Below are 23382 nucleotides of genomic sequence, written 5' to 3' on the forward strand. Positions count from 1 at the left end.
GATCCTAAAAAAGCCCTCCCTTGACCCCCTGGTTCATAATAATTATCGGCCGGTGTCGCTGCTACCATTTTTGGGGAAGGTGATCGAGAGGGCGGTTGCGATCCAGCTTCAGGCGGTCTTGGATGAAACGGATTATCTGGACCCATTTCAAACTGGCTTCCGGGCGGGTCACGGGGTTGAGACAGCCATGGTCGCCTTGGTCAATGATCTCCGTCTGGGCATTGACAGGGGAAGCGTGTCCCTGTTGGTGCTCTTGGACATCTCAGCGGCTTTCGATACCATAGACCATGGTATCCTTCTGGGGCGCCTGGTTGAGGTGGGAATCGGGGGCACTGCGCTCCAGTGGTTCCGCTCCTACCTCTCTGGGAGGTCCCAGATGGTGCAGCTGGGGGACGTGTGCTCCAGCGAGCGGGCCCTTAAAACTGGGGTCCCTCAAGGAGCCATTTTGTCCCCCATGCTATTTAACATTTACATGAAACCGCTGGGAGAGATCATCCGGAGATATGGGGCGCGGGGTTATCAGTACGCTGATGACACCCAAATTATTTTCTCTATGTCTCCGACTGATGCAGTGACCGGGGATGGCGTCTCTCCTCTCGTGGCCTGTCTGGAGTCAGTAATGGGCTGGATGAGGGAAAACCGACTCAAGCTTAATCCAGAAAAAACGGAGGTACTAGTGATAGGTTCCCCTGGACCAGGAATGACGGTGGTTCCACCTGTCCTGAATGGGGTCACGCTCCCCGTGAAGGACTCCGTGCGCAGTCTGGGGGTGCTTCTTGACTCTTCCCTTCACCTGACTGCTCAGGTGAATGCGACGGTCAAGAGTACCTGTTATCAGCTTCGGCTGATTCGCCAGCTGCGCCCATACCTGGCTCAGAGGGACCTTGAAACTGTTGTACACGCTCTGGTAACTTCGAGACTGGATTTCTGTAATGTACTCTACATGGGGCAACCCTTATACCAAACTCGGAAGCTGCAACTGGTGCAGAACATGGCAGCGCGGCTGGTCACTGGTGCTCCCAGGACCAGCCATATAACTCCCGTGCTTAAAGATCTCCATTGGCTGCCCATTCGCTTCCGAGCGCAATATAAGGCGTTGGTTATCACCTATAAAGCCCTAAATGGCTTGGGCCCAGGATTCCTGAAGGACCGCCTCTCCCCGTACATTCCGCCTCGCACCCTCAGAACATCTGGGCAGCAAATCCTGAAGGTGCCTGGGGCTAGGTTGGCTGCTACTGCCAGAAGATCTTTTTCCACAGCTGCCCCAGCCCTCTGGAATACGTTGCCCACGGAGCTCCGCTCATCTACCACCCTGGCCCAATTTAGGAAGGGTCTAAAAACCTTCCTATTTAATCAGGCATTCCCCGACTAAACATCCTGCGGGCCTCCCTCCTCTCTCGTGGCCGTGAGGTTGGGCTAAGGGGTTTTTTTTTATTGTTTTTAAGGATTGTTATTATTGTTAATGTACGTTTTTAATCTTCTATGTTGTTTGCGCTTCGGTGCATTCTGTTAGCCGCCCTGATCACCCGGAAGGGCGGGGTATAAATAAAATTTTTATTATTTATTATTATTATAACTAGCACTTTGAATTGTGCTTGAAAATGTGTGATGCATGTGTGTAAATTTCTGTGGCTGAGTTCAGAAGTCACATGACTTTAGCTGTAAATCATGGCTTATTAGCTCCCAAGTGAGCTGTGAGTTGCATGTTCCTTTCTCTCCTTTCTTTTGCATATTAGGCTTCTGTACTTTCCTGGATGTTAAACCACACAAGGAGATAAGAACACAGGAAATAGTGTTATTGCTTTATCCAGTATAGTGGCCACACTGGTTGAAAACTTAGACAGAACATCATTGCCAAACAAGAGATTTTCTCAAATCCTATCTGGAGATGCTGGAGATGGAAACCTGGAAATTTCTGCAGGCAGAGCTTGTGTTCTACCATTAAGCTAATCAGTGGTGTCACTAGGTTTGGAGTCACCTGGTGCCATAACTCATGGTGTCATCCCCCATTGACCTCCTACCATACCACACCATACAGAATCTTTAGTAATGTTTTTTGTACTAATGGCGCGGTATTGACTGCCCCTTCAGGGGCGGCCTGCAACCGCCCCTTTTCTCGCCGGATTGGGGCCAGGGCAGCCTCACTGGCAGCCCAGAGCCCCCAATCCGGTGCTTTTCGGGACCACTGAGAAGCGGCAAAATGCTGCTTCTCTGTGGTCCCAAAAAGGGGTGTCCTTGGGGCATTGGTATGCTGTTACCAGCTTTGATCGTCACAAAGGGAGAGACGGGGTATAAATAAAATTATTCTTATTATTAACTTGCAGAATCCTCTAGGGTCATTCCAGCCAGAAAACTGTGTAGTCAAAAGATTTTTTTTTAAATATGGAAGCACAGCATTTAGACACCACAGTATATGCATGGTTCTTAAGGCTACTTTAGATATTCTTTCACTGGATATCCTACAGTCGTACTTGCTTTGGCCATAGGAATGAAAAAGGATCACACCTAACATGAGGACATTAATTAATTAGAGCTTCTCTAACGGCAGGAACTAGAGAGTTCTTTGGCCCAGGTAAGGACACAGCACTATCTTATGAAATTAGGGTACAGTAAATAGTACTATTAAGACAATGTTACCTCTTCAATGTATTCTTTTGGCAAGGGAACACCAGCGGTGACCTGCAAAGAGAATGAAGACAACATTATACATGGGCAGTAAAGTCCTCTTTGTATCCAAATTTAATTTCTAAAACAGAAGTTTACTGGCAAGTCTTTTATCAAATAGTTTAGGAGAGAAGAATGGAATCTTTCTACAAGGATACAACAGAATTATGAATTGCCACCCAGCTGGATATGTGTTTCTATATTTGCATATGCATGTACTTGTGCACAGAGGTTTTACTGAATAAAACATTTGCAACTGGAAGTAAAATTCTGCAGCTGGAAAACAAATGGACATGTAATCAGAAACTGGATAAAAACAGACCTATGTTAAAGCATTAGAATGGAAATGTGTAACAGCATGAACATCCAGAAATGCTTGCAGAAGTTTTAAAAGCATTCAACAATTAGTGTGAACCTAAGAAGGAAACAGTGTGTAAGAGGTACCAATTCTGGCACCATACGTTTTATTCCACAGCAGAAATTTTTAAAAGCTTCTTATTAAACTATGACATATTCATAAATTAATTTTCACTGTACAGTAGATAAAACTGATTGCCATGGGAAACTATCACCCATACAGGGCGATATAGCTGTGTAAGCAAAGAGTAAAGCACCGTGTGTGTGTGTGTGTGTGTGTGTGTGTGTGTGCGCGTGTGTGTGCGTGACATTTGTGCTGCCAGAAAATCTTCTTTAATCCCCCATCCTCAATATAAATCTGCACATAATTTGGCATGTAACATAATGAAATAGTAAATCATTTCCTATTGATGAAGTTGCCGAGTTGTTTACAACCTCCAGGGACACATCATTACTTTTCAGCACAAGGTCCAGAGACCAAAAGAGGAGACTCGCCAGACTGGGAAGACAGTGGCCAGCAGCATACAAAAGATCTCATTAGCAAAAGATCAGTGAACTAGACAGAAGAAATGAGTCCTACCTCCCCACTGCAGATGCTCCCAACATTTTATCTTGGAAAAGGACTCATATTAAGCCAGTTCCATTCCAAATTAAGCAAAGGATAACTCACCCATTATTAAATAGGTATCTTCATGATAGAAATGGGGGCAGGGAAGGAGGGGGATGGTTTGTTTTTATGAATTAAGATCATACTGAGCGCAGAATGTAAGAATAAGGAATTTCTACAGATGGCTACAGATGTCCTTTGTCAAGGTTCATATGAGATTAAGTTACCTACTCTGCACAAATTCAAAATGGCTGTCAATCAGTTTCTGGACATCTCCAGGTCAACAAGGCTCCCTACATAAAAATTTATTTATTTGTCTCCAAGATTTATACGCCACCTTTCTCCCACAGTGGGATTCAGATGCAATTTAAAAAACTAAAAATAAACCTTGAGGCACCATCACCAGTAGAGGCCTTGTCCATCATAAGCAACCTCTTATAAGAAAGCATGCAAGCCCTCCTTCAGTGTCCTCATTCAGAGATCACACAAAACCCTATTCCTCTTCTCTAACCATGAGGTTGGAAAGATCTTTTTATTGCCTGTTTGCCTTAAATATAGATGTGGAATCATATTAGATTGGAAATCATACATAAAACAGTAACTGCAAGCCGATTTCAAAGCTGGCGAAGGCATTTTGCTGCCTGAAGCAAAAGACAAAGTTGTGCCCAGCCTATGTATCAAGGCCATTTGGACTAACAACTGAATCTTTTTTCAATACTGGTGATGAGATAGCATTCTCCCCACCCTTGATGGCAGCAGACTAATGGAGGCCAGGGGACTCTTTTCTCTTACACTTGGTATCAGAGTAAGGCTGCTCCTGTTGATTTCTAAACAAGACAAATTCAAATTATGTCTTGTGAAACTGGCTTGTTTGAAACAGACTACAGTTACCATTAAAAAAGAAACCCCACCTTTAAGGTGTTTTTTTGTTGACAGACCAACAAACTGCCTTAAAGAGAAATATAAAGCAAAATAATTGCAAATCCTAACCCTTCCCCAGCTGCATGGAAGGAGAGGAAGAATGAAATTTCATGGTTCCTTGAAGTTCTTGCATGTTCCCATAGTTTGGTATCCAGGGCAGACAATTCTATCTCTGTGACCTCTTCAGACTTGAATCTGACCTAACAGAGCTCAATTTGGAAACCCTCTGAGCAATTCCGATGTTCAAGATGAATGACTGGACAAACATCTGATGTGTCCCAGTAGACACTGACACAGAATGGAGTTGCTATGTGTTTAAATTCATCACACTTTTTCTGCCTCATAACTTATAGCAAAAAAAGAATGAGAACAAATAGAGTGATGATTAACAGGGGATGAGGAGAAAATTCCATGCAAGTGCAAAAGAGGTAAGATGAGAAACAGAAAGAAAGCACTGTGGCTAAAGCAGATGTCTGAGATGAGCCAAGAGCACTCTCTAGCAATGGAACAAATTGGCTAGTAAACCTGTTCATCTTTGTCCTTCAAGGGAAAGCTGCAGAACAGTGGCAGATTGATTATTTCGTTTTTCTTCTTTATTTGGCAGCTCAGTGCAGGTGGGGATGAACCAAAGAAAAAGGAAAGAACCCAGCTACAGAAGGGGATAATTAGGTGTGTGTGTGAAAGGTCTGACTGAAGAATGTGGGGTCAGGGTTCTATTTTCTTTATTAAGTGTACAAGGACTCTTCTATTTATTTTTTCATTTTAAAATCTCCCCTCCAGGCATGTTTCTAGCTGCCTGTGCTCTCAGCTAATAGCATTCATTCTTCCCTAGGAAAGTCAGAGAATGCCCAATTAGAAATACCTCTGCAATCTTCCCACCCATAAATGAGACAAGGAGAAAAATTCTTATTTCACAGAGGGGAAAAAATTTTAAAATGAGGAAAGTAAACATAATGGACAGGTTTTACCACGAGTCTACTAGAAATACACTGGTTAAGGATACAATGGGTTCATCTAGTTGCTGAAATTCTACCAGATAAATTCTTCAAGAGCCTTTCATGTTCTAACTCTGGGGCTTTACAACTGGCTTTTGGGCTTCACATTTGCCAAAACCAGCACTCACCATGGGCCCTCCACCATGCATTTTCAGAGCTCGGACAGTAGCAACCAAGACCACCACATGGGGTTGCAAACCAGAATAACGGCACTTGATGTTAAAGAACTTTTCCATGCCAATATCAGCTCCAAAGCCAGCTTCTGTCACTGCAGGCAGATTAAAGAACAAAATTATTCTTATACAAAGCAACTGCATCATTAGGAATGGGACATAACCATCCTGGAACCAGAAGTCAGATTGTGATCCCAGGAGGTAGGATTTAGTCCTAGCATGTTATAATGTCCTGCACTGTATTTTCTGCTCCAAGGCTATCACTGCAATCTAGTTCAGTTTCTTTGCAGAGCATCCATCCATCCATCTCTTTATTTACATCCTGTCTTTCTCCAAGGCTGTGACTCAAGGTGGCTTACACAAAGGCAGAAAACACACATATAGTTTAAAACACTCAAAATTAAGATTAAAATTGAATAACAAAATTAAAACCAAATAAATTTTTACTTTAAAACAGTTTTAAAATATTACAGCACCAAACCCCCCCCCCCTTTATTTGTTAAAAGCCTTTCCAAAGGTTTGTTGGAGAAGAAAGATCTTAACCTGATGCCAAAAGGAAAGCAAAAAAGGAGCCATTGCAACTTCCCAAAGGAGAATGTTCCAGAGCAAGGGAGCAGCCATAGAAAAGGCCTTCTTCTGCATTCTCACCAACTCAGCTCATATGGGAAGACCTGCCTTCAAATAGCCTGGGCCAAAGTTATGCAGGGCATAATAGGTTAAAAAAAACCCCAGGACTCTTAATTGTGTCTCAAAACAGTTCAGGAGCCAAAGCAAAAATCATTACAGCTACATAAATACATGCCCTGTCTTTAAGACGAAAATGTAAGACCATCAGAAGAAGCCTCCATGATCAGACCAATATTGCTACATATGCTCTTTTTCATAGTAACATGGCTAGCCAAGTGCTTTTAGAAAGCCCACAATTAGGTTCTAAAGACTGTTTCCTGCTCTCTCCAGCTGTTTCCAGCAAGTGATGTTTAATGGTAGGTGTCACCTGATTATGGAGATTTCATGCAGCCGTAATGGCTGATGGTCACTGATAGACTGCCCTCCATGAACTTCTCTCTTCCCTTTTGAAAGCCACTTCAGCCAGCAATCTTCACTACAACTTCCATAAGTCAACCTTGCATGAAGGTGGCACACAGAAAACAGACTGGCCATGGTATCTCAGGAACTCTGGGAGTTGTATTCCAAAAATGTAAGTTATCCAAGCTCTGAAATACACTTACCAACAAACCCTTCCTTGCCAACAAGCTTCAGAGCTATCTTGTCTGCTATGACAGATGAGTTACCATGAGCGATGTTGGCAAATGGACCAGCATGGACAAACACTGGGTTACCCTGGCAGAAAAAGATAGCAGAAAGAAAAGAGGAACAAGATAGACAAAGTGGTATTCTGTCACATGAAGCATCACACACATACTTGTTTGGGAGCATGTTTGGCTAAACAAAGCAGCATGCAAAAGACAATGAAATCTTAGAGAACAGTGAAGTTCTAATATTGCAGGTATAAAAAGTTAAAATTTAGTGGAGAAGGTGGGAAAGGGTGCTTACTATTAAGACAAATAAAGGCCATTCAAGACAGATCTCTGTACGCCATGGGCAGGTTTACTCTTATCTATTTATTGTTTGTATGTACAGCACTGTGCAAATCTATAGCGCTATATAAATAATAATAATAATAATAATAATAATAATAATAATAATAATATGGTGCTCATAGTATACAGAATGGCTTGATTGTGAAAGATGCCTGAAAGGGTGGGGGGGGGGGGGAAATGGGTGTCTGCACATGCAAAAGGCGGCAAAGACTGAAAGCAATAGATATATTTATTTTATTTAATTGTTAACTTAATCAAATGCTTTCCAGGGCTTTCTGCAACAAAAAGAAAATAACAGACTAAAATCTGGAAATGTAAATTAAATTTAAATTAATTTTAACTGATCAAGTAATCAGAAGTTGAATAGAATTCAAAGACAAAGCTGTTTTAGTCTGGAAAATCAGTATGCAAAGGGATCTTGCAGCAGTTTTGAGACTAACTGAAAGAAAGAAGTTGGTAGCATGAGCTTTTGTAGACTTGAGTCTACTTCCACAGATGCATTTGGTGACGTGGAAAGCCCAGGGACAGACCTATATAGTAGTCTGTGCAGGAATGGGAGTGTCCACAGAAATGCAAAACTATCCCTGGGCTTTCCATTCCACCAGGTACATCTGAGGAAGCTTCTATCTTTCAGTTAGTCTCAAAGGTGCTACAGGAGCCCTTTGCATACCAAGGTTGAATTGGGTTGCCAGGTTGGATATGGAATGGTGCTCTTGGAACTTTAAATTTCAACAGTTTGTGAAGCAGGACACAGTCCCATAAAGCTCTGTCAAACAGGATGAAGGTATCTGTCCTTCACCATCCATACACCAACTTTCAGCCAATTATCCCCTCCCAGTATGAATACAGTGGGCACTTGGTATCTGCTCGGATTTGGTTCCAGGAACCCCTGCGGATACCAAAATCCATGGATGCTCAAGTTCCATTATATACAATGGCATAGTAAAATGGGGCCCCTTATATAAAATGGCAAAAACCAAGCCTTGCTTTTGGAATTTGTTTTAAAAAATGTCAGCCCTCCTTATCCACGGATTTTTTATATATATATATATATATATATATATATATATATATGAATTTCAAAAGGCAAACCTTGATTTTGCCATTTTATATAAAGATACTGTTTAACTCTGCCATTGTATATAATGGGACTTTAGCATCTATGGATTTTGGTATCGATGGAGATCCTGGAACCAAATCCCAGCCAACTGTATTGTCAAGCTGTGGGTGGTTGAATCCGTGGACACAGAGGGCTGATTGCATTGCCTCCTGTTGGAATATGGACAAGACCTAGAACTTTAGTCATTAAGGGTGAGCTGCAGAGATGGAAATGGCTTTCACCTGTATGTATTATCTTATTCAGCTGCTGAACCTTTTATAAGGCTAGCTTTCTGTTGTGACTCCCCTCTCTTAGCCTTTTTCCTTTTGCATTACATTTTGTCTTATTCTGCTTCAGTGTAGCTTTTATTGTTTGGTATATTTGCTATTTTGTATTATTCTGCTTGCCAGTGTTGCTCTTGTTCATTTTGTATCTTTTGTCTGTTTTTGTTATGAATACTTTATTATACACCTAAAACATTATATTACTTTTTTCTTTTATGTCTTTTCAGGCTTGTTGAAGCAATGTTTTACGCAGACAAGCTTTTAAAACAAAGTTTTTAAAGAATGGACTGAGGTGTTACATTGTTTTAAAAGTATACAATTTTAAATGCTTTTTATCTTTTTCAACTGTATTTTATTCTTTTACTGAGTAATCTATTTTAATACTGTAACAATTTATTTCTACTTTTAATGTATAACTTTTTATGTTTTTAATTGTACTGTTCTTTTAAATTGTAAGCCGCTCTGAGTCCCAAATTTGGGGGGGAAAGTGGGATACAAATAAATATAATAATGGCGTGGTACAGACCGCCAAAAAGCAGTGTACCAGCACCGGTATTAGGGTTAGGGAGCGCACACTATGTACATGCTCCCTAACCCTAGTACGTGCTGGCAGCGGTATAATAGCAGTGCCCTGTGTACACAAGCACCGCCATTATGATGTCACAGCTGTGCTGTGTCCAAATGGTGCAGCACGGGCGTGACGTGTTTGTGCAGCCCCAGGCCGCTTGTAGCGGCTGAAACCAAGCTTCTTCTGGCACATGCCTCATTCCTGCAGCCACCAACGGCTGCAGGAACAGCGCCAGGGAGAAAGAGACCAGGCGGCCCCTTTCTCCTCTGGCAGTGGCTGTCAGGGTGAAGCCCCAAGGACACATGAAGCCTCAAGGACACCCCTTTTCCAGGCCATGGGGAAGCAGCATTTTGCCATTTCTCTGTGGCCTGGAAAAGCGCCAGGTTGAAGTTGGAGGGGCTGCTGGTGAGGCTGCCCTGCCTCCAACCCAACAAGAAAAGGGGCAGCTGAGGATTGCCCCTTTTCCACCATCTGTACCCTGCCAATGATTGTTTCAGAGAGTCCTGGTGGCGCAGTGGTTAAATGCCTGTACTGCAGCCACAAGGTTGTGAGTTCGATCCCAGGGGCTCCAAGGTTGACTCAGCCTTTCATCCTTTCGTAGGTCAGTAAAATGTGTACCCAGCTTATTGAGAGCAATTGGCTTACAGATTGTAAACTGCTTAAAGGAGTGCTGAGTTCACTAATAAGTGGTATAGAAATATACATGATACTGCTATTTCAATACCTCTGTGGTGGACAGTGGGAGGGAGAAGCACTCAGCTTAGAGCTGGTTGTTCTTCCACTTCCCCTCTTCTTCCACTTTCCTTGGGAAGTACCTTCATCCCATTTGATGGAGCTTTTTGGTACTTCAGAGCTGTACAGACAGCCTCAAATGGGTGGCCTTCAGCCGCCCCTTTTACAGCCAGATCGGGGCCACAGCAAGTGCATGCCATGGCACCAATTTGGCCTTTGCAGGGTGCAAAAAGGAGCCAAAAAAAGAGGCTTCCGCCCCCAAGCCAGCCTTTAAGGCCAGTCTGCACAGGGCCTTCAACCTGCTCCATAGACTGTTGATGATTAAATTTACAGAAGCCCCATCCTATATTCAATCTGGAAACTCTGAAGAATAGAATATCACATGTCAGCACAACTGAATTGAATTGCTGTGCATGGGGATGGGGGAGAAAAAGAGAATCAAACAACTAATTGCATGGAATATAAAATACAAAAAATGATGCCTGAGAATACCACAACATGTAAGGAGTTGCTTTATGTCAATTCTTTCAGTATAAATCAATACTGCTTATTATTAGCTAGTAACAAATTGAAATGATTCTTACATTTTACATGGCAGGGAGCCTGAATGATAAGAGAAAACTCAAAAGGGCATGGTGATCAGTAGATGGAGGTAATGGCAAACATGTCAAATATTCTGAAAACCACCATTGCAAAGGTATGTGTTATTTGTATAGGCTAGCACAACAAGTCCAGTAAAACAGACCATATTAGGGTAGCAATTTAGCAATTCCAATTTCCAGTCAAGAGCATTAAGCTTTCACAGAGTATGAATTTACCTCCAAAGTCTGCATGAGGTTTGGCTTAACAGCATCTTTCATCAAAACTGCCAGGGCACCACTCACTCCCTAAGGGAAGAAAGATGAAGAGTTACCTGAGTTGCAGTTTTTCCCCATTTCTTAAGGTTTTTCTGATATGTCAAGACTCCATTTTAAGAAGTATTTTGCTTGACTTACAATCTGGAAGCCTTTGCACAGAAACAGAACTCAAAAGGGCAATCACAGCTGGGCACATCTGAGTCTCATTCACACACCAGCCTTCTCCACATTTTTGCTTTATGCCAAACAGCACTCCCAAAAATGAAAGGCCAATTTCAATGTAGAGAAAATTCACTTCCCCCCTACTAGAACAACACTGAAGAGATCCCAGCATGGCTCACTATTTGCTCTGCTTTCTAGGGCTGATAGGAGTTTGTGCCTACCAGCAAAGATGAGAGGTCTGAATAAACCCAATGGAGGCTGGAGGCTTCCATGTCATTGGGGCAGCAAATCCATCTCTGGTTTTAGCCTGGAACTTTAATGGAGTTATCCAAAGTGCTGAAACTATTTGAGGAAAAAAGGGTTCAGCATCTTGGATAGCTTCTTTAAAGTTCAGACTAAAATCCAAAGCAAATGCACTGTCCTACTGCTATGGAAGCCACCAGACCCCATGAGAGGGAATCCTCAAGTGGACTACTTGCAATACTATGGAGGAGCCAAAATAACAACAATATGTCAGTTTCTCTGGGCATCACTGGAAATTTAAAACAGTGGTCATGTAACCCTCTTGTAAAGAGCACCATTGGGGAAGAATGTTGTGGGATGGAATTCCAGGGAAGCCTATTAGAGGGTACTGCCTTCACTTCTTCCCAGTAAAATAGATCTAGACATCTAAGCTTCATGAGGAAGAACATTCTTAATCATAGCGGCCATTGTGAAAAAGGCCAATGGGAAAATGTTTCACATGGACAATAAAACTCTAGCAGAGGTGTGTGTGTCTTAAATTTAATGATGGGAGGAGGACCCCATGAGTGAACAGATGCTCCTTAAGTTATCCTAGAGCCAGGCTAAGCAATGCTGGATTCATGAGCCCTATAATGATATTTAGAAGTCCTCAGCTGACAATTAAATTCTATAGATTTCAGAAGAAAGTGTTTCTATATCCATTGGCTTAGAAACCGGAGGTTTTTGCTTAACTGAAGCCATCTCTGTTGCCAACTTTCAACTGGTCAACGTACCAGATCTTCAGTAGTAATTGGAACACCTTTCTTGCTGGAAGCAACCACCATTCTTCCTAGGCGCCGTCTCATATCCTCCAGACTGTCTGTGAGTGCTAAGACAGCCATGATTTCACTGGCAACAGTGATGTCAAACTGGGCCTGGGTAGGGGGAAAAGAACCAGAACGGGTAAAAAAAGCATGTCCTTTAAACACAGCAGGAGTGCCTTCTTTAAAATGCAAACACAAATATACTAGGCATTATGAAAACATGAAGAACAAGAGGTATATGGATATCAGTCTTCTTTATTTTTGTTTCTTCTATGGAAATGCATACAGATTTTGGTACATATTGCTCTGAATGTACACACATTTCTGCACCTTTTCCTCACTAACCAAAAGCATTTCGGACATATATTTTCAAAATTGTTTGTTGTTTTTATGAACCTTCAAGTCAAATCAAACTTATAGTGACTCTATCCTAGGAAGTTGTTTTGGTGGGTTTTTAAAAAATAAGATTTACTGGGGTGGGGGTGGGGGTGGTGCTATTGCATTCCTCTAAGGCTTGGAGAATCTGACTTGCCCAAGTAGGTTTCCATGGAGATTTGAACCCTGGTCTCTCAGAGTCCTAGTCCAACACTCAAACCACTACACCACAATGGGTCTTTTATATATAATTACACAAGGGAGAGAAAAGAGAATATGTCAGTCTCAGTTTCTTACCAATAACTGGAAAGTGAAAGCTATGTGTATGCCTTCATTAATAGTCTCACATACTACAAACTGAGTGAATTTGTTAGACATTTAGTTCAATATTTTGTTTTCACCTCTAGCCCTCTCCATACTGGTTGGAGATGATAGGAGCTGTTCTCCCACACATCTGGAAGGTGGGACATTGGGAAAGGCTGTTATAAAATAATGTCAAAGGTGTATGAGTGAGGCTTGGTAACTAGGGGCCCAAACAAACAGGCCAAAATAAAGCTACTTCGGGTAACTTTGGAGGTATGCTGTTTAAATGACACATGCATCTTAAGAGGTCAGAAGCTGTGCCAAAGCTGCACTCTAGTCTTTAGGACTGGAGAGTGGTTTTGATATGTCTTCCAGCCTCTTAGGACACATGCAGCATTTAAACAGCATACCTCCAAAGTGACCTGAAGCAGCTTTATTTTGGCCTGTCTGTTCAGGTCCTAAATTACTTCAACAGAAATTTAGTATGGGGATGTATCATCCCATTCAACCCCAGTATGTTCTTTTGTACATCACAGAATCCTAGAATTGAAAGGGGTCCCATAGACCATCAAATTAAACTGCCACTCAATGCAGGATATCCAGCCAGAGTATTCCAGCAAATAGCTATCCGGCCTGTTTTTGAAGAGACTGAGAGAAAGAAGCCCCACCACCTATCTAGTAAGAAGAATCAAGCTGAGAATCTACAAACTCCAGGTTAACTTCCCCCCCCCCTTTTTTTTTTTTTTGAGGGAACAAAGATGCTTTTCTAAAAGTGTAAAGAATCTCAACGGAGAAAGAAAATTAAAGGACACCTACTGTGCGGGTGAACCCCTTCTCAGTCAGAGACTGGCCAATTGTGATCTTCCGCAGGAACCTGTCATTTGTGTCCAACACTGCACAAGGGGAAAAGTGGGGGTGAGGGTGAGAGAATGAAGAAATATAAGACAGGTTAAAAATGAGCCAGCAACTTTTGATGTACATATATAAAGCTAGTTTTATGCTTTAGCAATAGCTTACAACACAGGATGGGTTGTTAGAAAAAAGTTGCAAGAGGCAAAATGCCACGGAGGACTACAAAACATGGTACTTGTGTGTGGTTTTAAAACAAGTGTGTACCTGAAACTATGTTCAGGACATAAATGGCTGGCAGGACAATGTGTTTGAAACACAATTTTCCAAAGTTGAGTACCTAAGGTGCATCAGGGTGTCCTGCCAAGGTCTGGAAACTATACCCTACAAGGAGCAGCATAGAGGAGCTGGATATGTTTAGCTTGGAGAAGAGAAGTTTAAGAAGTGACATGATAGGCATGTTTAAACATTTGAAGGGATATCATATTGAGGATGGAGCAAGCTTGGTTGCTGCTGCTCTCAGAGACTAAGACATGAAGCAATGGATTCAAGCTACAAGAAAAGAGATTCCATCTCAACATTAGGAAGAATTTCTGTATAAAAAGAGTTGTTTGATAGTGGGACACGCTCCCTCGGAGAGTGGTTGAATCTCCTTCTTTGGAGGTTTTTAAACAAGGGCTGGATGGCCTCCCTTCATCCTCCTCCATCTTGAGGGAGAGGGAGGCAGGCTAGCTCCACCAGGCCTGCCTGGAAGAAGAAAAGCCCTCCCTTCAGCCACCATCTTGAGGGAGAGAGAGGCAGGCCAGCTCCAACAGGCCTGCCTGGAAGAAGAGCCCTCCCTCCAGTCCATCTGCCTTGGTCCAGGCCTCGGAGAAAGAGAAGAGACACTAGACCTCATCCCCTTTCCCACCACCATTCCCTTCTCCTTTTGTGTCGTGTCTTTTAGATTGTAAGCCTGAGGGCAGGAAACCGTCTATTATCCCCTCTGGTGTAAACTGCTCGGATTCCCAGTGATTGGGCGGTATATAAATAAATCCTATCATCATCATCATCATCATCATCATCATCATCATCATCATCTGTTGGGAGTGCTTTGGTTGTATGTTCCTGCATAGCAGGGAGTTGGACTGGATGCCCTTGGGGGTCTCTTCCATGTCTATGATTCTATGAGATGTTTTGGACTAAAATCCCAGAAACCCCATACAGCATGGTCACAATTGCAAGGGATTATTGAATCTGAACACTGAAGGGACAAAGGTTCTCAAGTCCTACTTCAAAGAGTGAAGGAAGGTTTCCAGACGTCTCAATAAACTTGGGACTGGTACAGACTGGCAGGGAGCAGCATATCCGTGCTGAATTTAGAGTTCCAGAGTGTGCACTAACTGCACGCTCCAGAACCCTAGTCCGTACAGACTCCCTCATCATGGCAGCCTCCTGTCCACACGGCGGCTGCTGTGATGACGTTGCTGCCGCGCATCATCTGGATGTCACTTCCAGGAAGTGACATCATGAAGGTGCCCTTTCCCCTTTACAGTGTTGCCAAAAAAAGCTGCTTAGAGCGACTTCTTTTTGGCCGCTCATCGGTGCCATGCGGTGCGTCTGCTGCGACACCAACAAGTGGGAAAGATGGGCGGCATGGAGCTGCCCGTCTGTACCGTGACTTGGTCTTTCAAATTAGAGGCAGGAAAAAATGATTTCACTTCAGCCTACAAAGCAAAACAGGGCAGGGAAAAGGAAAACCAGCATGCTGAATACTGGACTGGGATCAGAGAGATGCAGATTCAAGTGCCTGTGAAGCCATGACACCCATTACATGCCTTTCTCTTCCACAACCTTAGCTTTGATGTTTCAATTATTAACAGAACATGAAGCATGGAATAAACACTACTGAATTAATTAACATGAACAAGGTAAAGTTTTCCTCCTTTTCTCATAACAGCAAAATCCAGATCATCCACTGGAATTATTTAGTGGTAGATTCAGGACAGACAAAGGAAAGCTCTTCTTTACACAACATATGATTAGACTAGGTAACTCACTGAGACAAGATGAAGTAATGAGTGTTAGCTTTGTTATCCTCCACTGCTCTGCTTAGGCCTTGTAAATTCAGGACCATGATGTCCCTGATTGAGTCTATCCATCTGGTGTGCTGTCTTCTTTCTACTTCATTCTACCTTTCTGAGCACCATTATCTTTTATAAGTATTATTGCCACCTCATGATGTGGCCAAAGTACAATAGCCTCAATTTAATCATCTTGCCTTCCAGGGAGAGTTCAGGTTTGATCAGTCTAGGACCCATTTGTTTGCCTTTTTGGCCATCCGCATTATCCTAAGCACTCTTCTCCAGAATCACATATCAAATGAATTGATTCTCTTTCTATGGACTTTCTTCACTGTCCAGCTCTCACATCCAAACATGATGATGAGGAATACAACGGATTGGACAATTGCAACTTTATTGCTTTGTTGTATATCTTTACTCTTTACGATCTTGTCTAGTTCTTTCATCGCTGCCCTTCCCTTTCCTAGTCTTCTTCTTACTTCTTGACTGCACTCTCCTTCCTCATCAGTGTTCAATCCAAGGTTAGGAAATCTTTAACAATCTGGTTTCTTTGTTGTCTAAGTTGAATCTATGTAGATGCTCGGTGGTCATTATTTTTCTTTTTTTTAAATATTCAGTAATAAGCCTGACTTTGCACTTTCTTCCTTGACACTTCCTTAGTCATTGTTCCAAGTCCATAATGTTTTCCACTAGTAGTATGATGTCATCTGCATATCTTAGATTGTTGATGTTCCTTCTTTCTATCTTTACTCCTCCTTCTTCTGAGTTTAAGCCTGCTCTTCATATTTTTTGCATACAAGCTGAACAAGTAAGGTGATAATATGTGAGTTGCTTAGATAGCTTTAAAAGGATATCAAGCCAATTCATGGAGCACCACACTATCAGGAATTATATGGAATCTTCAGAACCAGACTTGCATCGAATATGATTATTTATCATTTACAAACTGGCTACAATTTGCCAAGTAAGGTAGACAGATTAAAGAGCAAGATGCTGTCTCTTTGCAGACTTAGAATTTAATAAGTGTAACACAAAAGAAAAAGGAATGGGGAAGGAAGAGGAAACTGAGGCCTGTTACAGACTGCCAAAATAAAGCTGCTTCGAGTCTCTTTGGAGGTATGCTATTTAAATGATGCATGGGTCCTAAGAGTCCGGAGGTCGCACCAAAGCCACATCCATTCCTAATCACTGTAGTGAAGCTTTGGTGCAGCTTCCGGATTCTTAGGACCCACGCATCATTTAAATAGCATACCTCCAAAGAGACTCGAAGCAGCTTTATTTTGGCAGTCTGTAACAGGCCTGAGATACCAAGAGCTAAGTCAGGTACCAGTTCAGGAAGTTACACAATTCTAGCAGTACAGTCAACCCTCTGTTTTCATGGGGATCTGTTCCGGACCACCCCGCAAAAATGGAGTTTCACATATATTCAAGCCCCATTGGCTTGAATATAGGTGCGCAGCTGTGGGAACGCACACACAAGTCCCTTGGACACGCGCCCCATTATTTCCTCCTTCGTTCGTTCCTCACGCATAAGCGAGGGACATGGGTTTGAAAACTGCGAGAATGGAGGGAGGACTGTATAATCTAATCTAGACAAGTGGGAATCACTTGGAGAACAATAGTAGGAGATGGATATTTCCTCTATGAACTTTTAGTAAACTTCCCTGAGGCATTGAGTAGGCCATAGTTGGAAATAGGGTGTTACATGAGATGGACTTTTGGTCAGGACTTTTCTGAGCCCCCTGATGTTCTTCAAGTTCTATCAGCCCTAACCACTGCAGTCCAAGGACAAGAATACTGCAAGTTCCAGTTCAGCAATATCTAAAATGCCACATTTTCCCTATCCCTGCCCTCTATTCATGTTGTCTGCAGCAACTACAGATGACTCAAAGGATGTCATAAGCCATTCATTTGTTCCTTTTGCCTTAGGTGTGAATTTGATCTCACTTCTAAACATCTTATTCAATAGCAGGAATTCTGTCAAGAAAAAGCCACCTGCTACAGCAGTTTTGATATAAAAAATGTATGTACTTACTTTATGTTATGAACTGAACTTATTATTGTGGCAAGAGCCAGACTTTTGCAGATATGTTTAACATCTCATTTGGTAAGAATTACATTTTGTCTTAAAAGAGAAACATGTAAAAAGAAAAAGAAGTAGTAAATATAAAAATCTCTTTTGCTGTTTTGGTAAGTTCAATCACCATTGAAAATTGAGAGAACCTGTAAGAATGATGCCTTGCACTCAGCATGGCACTGATTAAGGGGGCTCACATTTGCAAAAAATTGTTTGCTTGAACTGCCAACAGCCTGCTGTTTGGTGGCAGCATTGTCACTGTAAGGGCTGACCTACTTTTGTACAATTTTATCTGCCACTTTGTAGTTTACTTCCATACTGATCAGTTTGAAATTATTTCTTCAAGTGACTATTCCTGACCTAGACAATATGCATGGCAATTAGAAAAAGCCAGCTAAGCACGGCGAGAGCAGAGTTACCAGCTCAAACAAAATTTGAAGGGAGGCAATTCCTTTATTAGGTCAACCTAAAACTCCACAAGAGGGATGCAATCTTTCACGTTCTCCAGAACAAGAACATCAATAACAAGTCCTCCCCCCCCCTCCTCTTCTTCTTCATTATTTATTTGCATCCCACTTTTCTCCCAAAACTGGGACTAAAAGCAGCTTACAATTTAAAAGAATAATACCACTGAAAGGATGCAAAAAGTAAGCATTAAAATTCACAGTATTAAAACAATTCAGACCTCCAGTTAAAATAAAATGCCATTAAGAAACATAAGAAGCTATTAAAAACAGTTCATTTTTTTTTTTAAAAAAATACACAAACACTTTAACCCATTTTAAAAGCCTATCGGAATATAAAGAGTTTTGCTTGCTGCCAGGGAAGAGAGTTCCAGAGTCTAGGAGCAGCCACCAGGAAGGCCTCTCTCTTTCTCTCTCTCTCATGTCCCCACCAACCATGTTTGTGAAGGTGGTGGAAGCAAGAGGGGGGCCTCTCCTGATGATTTCAGGGCCAGGCCAGGCTTATACAGAAAGATCTGGCCTGTCAAATAGCCAAGACCTGAGCCATATATGGCTTTATGTGTCATAACCAGCACTTTGAATTGTGCCCAGAAAAAAGCTGTCAGCCTCTAGAGCTGATTTAACAGGGGTGTAAGGGATGCCATGGCTTAGTGGTTATGATGCCAATTCTTATGATCGTATGATCAGAAGACTGGCATTTGGAGGCCCAAGTGCCATATGATGGGGTGAGCCCCTGTCACTAGTCCCAACTTTTTCCAACCTGGCAGTTTGAAAGCATGCAAATACAAGTATATAAATAGGTACTACTTCAATGGGAATGTAACAGTGTTTTGTGCAGTCATGCTGGCCACAGGACCAATGGAGTCGTCTTTGGACAATGCTGGCTCTTTGGCTTAGTAATAGAGCCCCCTACAGTCACTTACAAGCAGACATTCATGTCCAAGGGAAACTTTTACCTTCAGCATGATTTACATAACTGGCTCCAGTTAACAATCTGGCTGCAGCTTCTTGGACCAGCTGAAGTTTCCAAACACTCTTCAAAGACTATTCATCAAGCTACGAGGCACAAAAGGCTGGGAGAGCCCCAAATTTTGGCAAGATATTTTTTGTATTTTGTTCTATTTCCTTAAGGCTACTACATCTTTGCCTTCTATTTGCTTTTACAAAGCTCAGACAACAAGAGAAACAAAATATATGGAAGGAGAGAGCAGGCTTTGCTTTTGTCATATCTACTCTATATTTTTACTAGAACCTCCAAATTATACCAGCTTCACGGTTCTTGTACTGAAAAGTAGAATGGCAAGAAAAAAGAAAGTATTTCAGAAGTGGCAAACTGTTGTGAAATACAGGCCTGTTTCTGTATCTTTCCTAACCAGAGTCCAACTATCAAATGCAAACTCTGATTTAACTATATACATAGTCACATTTTATCTAGTATTGAACATAGCCAAGTAATTGAGGGCAAGAAGGGGATCAGTAAGATTTCTGTGTGAACTTTAATCCACCCTCCTCCACACACATAACAAACATAACAAAAACTTCCCACAACACTCTCTTCTGGATATTGTTCTATTTTCTTTTCCATGGGTTGTTGTTCTCTTACCTCTTTGCCATGTTATGTTCGCTGGATCAATATCCAATCTCACAAATTTGTTTATTTCATCATCCGTCAAAGCCTCTGGGTCTGTTTTCTTAATATGCAGTCTCTGAGAATGAAGGGAAGGAGTTTGGGCAGAGGAGGGTAACAAGAAGACAAGCAGAAAAATCATTACAGGAGTAAAAAAAAGGATAGGGAAAATTCTAAAAGCCTCGGCTGAAACTTCAACCCTGATGGAAAATATCTCAAGGGCAGCCCTACCATTAGGCAGAGGAGGTAATACAACAAAGTGGCAACTAGGTGTCTGCAAGGGAGAAATGAGCAATAGCCAGCATGCTCACTCCAGGTGCCCAGTGGGTTTCATCACTGAACTGGCAATTGAATCCTGGTTTCCAGGGCCAAAGTCCAAAACTCAAACTCAAACCACACTGGCTGGTCTTAACCTATAAATCCCCAAATGGCTTGGAGTCAAGCTATCTGAAAGACTGCCTCTTCTAATAGGAGCCTACCTAAAATCTAAGATCCTTAGCTCAAGCCCTGTTAAGTGCTCTACCATGCCACAAGGCTGGTGGGTGCATGTGAAGACCTTTCTCTGTGGCAGTACACCGTGAAACTTTCCCCCCTGAGTGAGGTCAGACTGGTTCCATCCCTTGATTTTGTTGGACAGTGAAGATGATGCTTAGCTCTTCGGTTCTTAAAAAGAGCCCTGGTGGCACAATCGTTAAAAGCCCATACTGCAGCCACAATGTTGTGAATTCAATCCCAGGGCTCCAAGGTTGACTTAACCCCCCATCCTTTCATAGGTTGGTAAACTGAGTACCCAGCTTGCTGGGGGCAATTGGCAATTGTAAACCACTTACAGAGTGCTGAGTTCACTGATAAGCGGTATAGAAATGTAAATGCTATTGCTATTGCTAACCATTAAGGTTGTCTGCTCTGGCTGTTTTTAACTGTCTGGTTTTTAAACTATTTTCAAAGATTTAGAATGTTTTAAATTGGCTTGCAGTTATAAATTTAATGTTTCAGGTTACTTTATCAAGTGCCTTAGGGGCTCCAGTTGTGGGTGCTAGAGCATTATTCTATCACTGCTCATTTAAGGATGCCCTTGCTATTATCACATTCATTCTTCTTAAATGTAACTTTTCAAGCTGTAGCTTCAGAGTCAGCACCAAGCTCCTCTGCAAGAGTCACTAGCACTCCCACACATGATAAACCCCAGTTTAAAATGTTTTTCCCCAGATTACCACACAGTGGCACCACTTTAACTGGTGGGAAATTTAAAGTGAGGGTGCCCAACCACCTGCTGTTGCCACCAGGTAAACAGGCAGGCAAATAGGGCACTAATTTAGGAGGCTCCCTCAGAGGGCACCACTTGGGCAGAGTTTGGAAAAGGGATTTCTTTGGACTCAAATACCAATACAGCTATTATAGCTAGAGATCATGCTTGCTAGGAGATTCTGAAAACTGTAGTCCAACAAGTTTGAAAATAAACTTTATTTATATAGTGCTGTGGATTTACACAAAATCTGTCCATTTTCTCCAATGAAAGGGATACAAATTTAGAGTGGTAAAGAGGACATTTTTCCAATTTAGGTTCTGCTGTCCAAATCTCAGGAGAGTGTGATAAAATGAGTTTCTTGGCGGCAAGGTTTAGATTTGTCTGAACAGAAGGGAATAAGCCTTGAGTGTTCTCTCCAATATGTGACATGTTCAAGATTGCGGTTCTACACCATATACCATATTATGTGCATGTGAACATTTGTGTGCTGAGTAAGAGATCTAGAAAGAGACACAGGAAAGAGGCTATAGCCCACCTGCAGCCTCTGGATCTGGATATCGGAAAATGTCCTCACTCCATTGATGGAAGGAACTAAGCGAGAATAGAGAGCCTACAAAAGCAAGAGAGACAATTAGCAGCTGCAGATCATCAAACAAGTATTAGTTAAATTCATGGTGTATATGTCCCTTAGAGGGGAAAGGACCAATTGCCTGGTGTTACCTGATCAGACTGTGTTGCCTCGTGGTAGATCCGGGCATCAATTGCAGCAGCAACCAGATTATTGGATGCAGTAATAGCATGGATGTCGCCAGTGAGATGAAGATTAAACTGCGGAGGAGAGGAGGAATATTTTAACAGTTACCTCAAACACTTTTCTAAATCTCATTAAATCCCAAAACAAGACTATGGTGGCAAAGAGAGAAGGGGGGGGGGGGAAGGCAGAGCATATTAATAGCAAATTTCCCGGAGGCAAGAAGGAGAACTGTTCTGTGATTTGTGAGAGACAAGGAACTTGTCTAATGGAGAAGGGGAAAAAGAGAAAAAGAAAAAAAGAAGTCCTCCCCCACAATCCTTCTTGAATTTCAGAACAGTAGGTTTCTCAAAGGAGAAAACCTTCTTCACCCACTATAAGCTCTCCTGGGACTGCACAAGTCCCTACCTTCAGGGTATTTCTAAGTGCTTTTAAGTTTTTGAGACTATAATTGTACCATACACATAATGAATCAACCAAAAGTCCATTTGGGACAGTAATGGACAATCACAGAAGGTCCATAGGTTGTACCCATCCTATTTTTACCACCTTTCTAGGGTACTGCAATCTGCATCTGGTCCTTTCTCCAAAACTAGAAGTGACCAGAAGGTAATTTCTGGAATTCCAAAATAGCTATTTTCACATGCTTTATTTTTCAGGAGTACTCTGTCCTGTAATTCTGTCCAACCTTGGAGGGCTGTGGAGGGTGGAGGCAAAATTATCCATTCTGAGTCTTAGGTTTTAATCCACAGAGGGACCTCAAGAAGGGGTTGCACCACCAGAGTTTGCAGGCCACACAACTCCCACCCATGATCTCTGACAGCATTTGTTATTTTATTCACATGTATCATTTACGTCCTACTTTTATTACAATGAGCTGAGGACAGTACTCACAGGTCTCCCCCTGCCTACTAAATCCTATGAGGTGGGTCAGGTCTGAAAAAAGTCCCCAGCCAAAGGCTGCCCAAAAAGTTCCACATCTCATTAGTGATCCCTCAAGTCCCTGTTTCCCTTCAGAAGTGCTGGAGTGCAACTTCCATCATCCCCAACAGTCATGCTGCCTGGGCACGACTGGACTTATAATCCACTATGACTGCAGTGTGAGATTGTAGAAAGCTGCTCTAGAACAACAAAGCTATGCATCCAAGCCATAATGCCCAGAACCTATCTTTAGAGAATGATCCAATAACATTACTGAGAATGTTACCTCTTCCATTGGAATAACCTGAGAATAACCTCCACCAGCAGCACCACCTATAAACAGCAGAGAACACAAAGGGAATAGTGCATCATATTTCAAATAATTAATAGCCTGACATATTTTGAGTAAGAAGAAGGTATTTACATTTTAAAATAAATAAATCTTCCTTAGTGATATCAGTGTCAAACAAGACACTTACTCCACAAATCTCTTGCATCCTATTAACAGCAATGGAAGTAGATTATATATTTTTTATATCTGCATAAGCCATTTTATGAAACAGTAGAAATTTTCATTTAAATGATGTGTATAGACAAAAAAGCCTTACCAGAGATCTCTAGTGTTTTTTCTAATACT

General features: G+C 42.0%; 1 protein-coding gene across 1 annotated transcript in view; it reads right to left on the minus strand.

Annotated features, from left to right (window-relative positions):
- Positions 1–23382, minus strand: part of MTHFD1 (methylenetetrahydrofolate dehydrogenase, cyclohydrolase and formyltetrahydrofolate synthetase 1) — a 113875-nt gene that overhangs the window by 34686 nt on the left and 55807 nt on the right. The window contains exons 13-22 of the mRNA XM_089522726.1: positions 23032–23078; positions 21794–21901; positions 21609–21683; positions 19801–19903; positions 13561–13637; positions 12037–12177; positions 10820–10888; positions 6947–7058; positions 5673–5812; positions 2638–2679 (exon numbers count right to left, since the gene is read on the minus strand). Coding sequence (XP_089378852.1) covers positions 2638–2679; positions 5673–5812; positions 6947–7058; positions 10820–10888; positions 12037–12177; positions 13561–13637; positions 19801–19903; positions 21609–21683; positions 21794–21901; positions 23032–23078 — 914 coding nt within the window. The remainder of the gene's footprint in view (positions 1–2637; positions 2680–5672; positions 5813–6946; positions 7059–10819; positions 10889–12036; positions 12178–13560; positions 13638–19800; positions 19904–21608; positions 21684–21793; positions 21902–23031; positions 23079–23382) is intronic.

Source organism: Sceloporus occidentalis, unplaced genomic scaffold (assembly GCF_023333645.1).
Source record: "Sceloporus occidentalis isolate IW3139 unplaced genomic scaffold, rSceOcc1.0.p SCAF_4, whole genome shotgun sequence".
Classification (NCBI taxonomy): domain Eukaryota; kingdom Metazoa; phylum Chordata; class Lepidosauria; order Squamata; family Phrynosomatidae; genus Sceloporus; species Sceloporus occidentalis.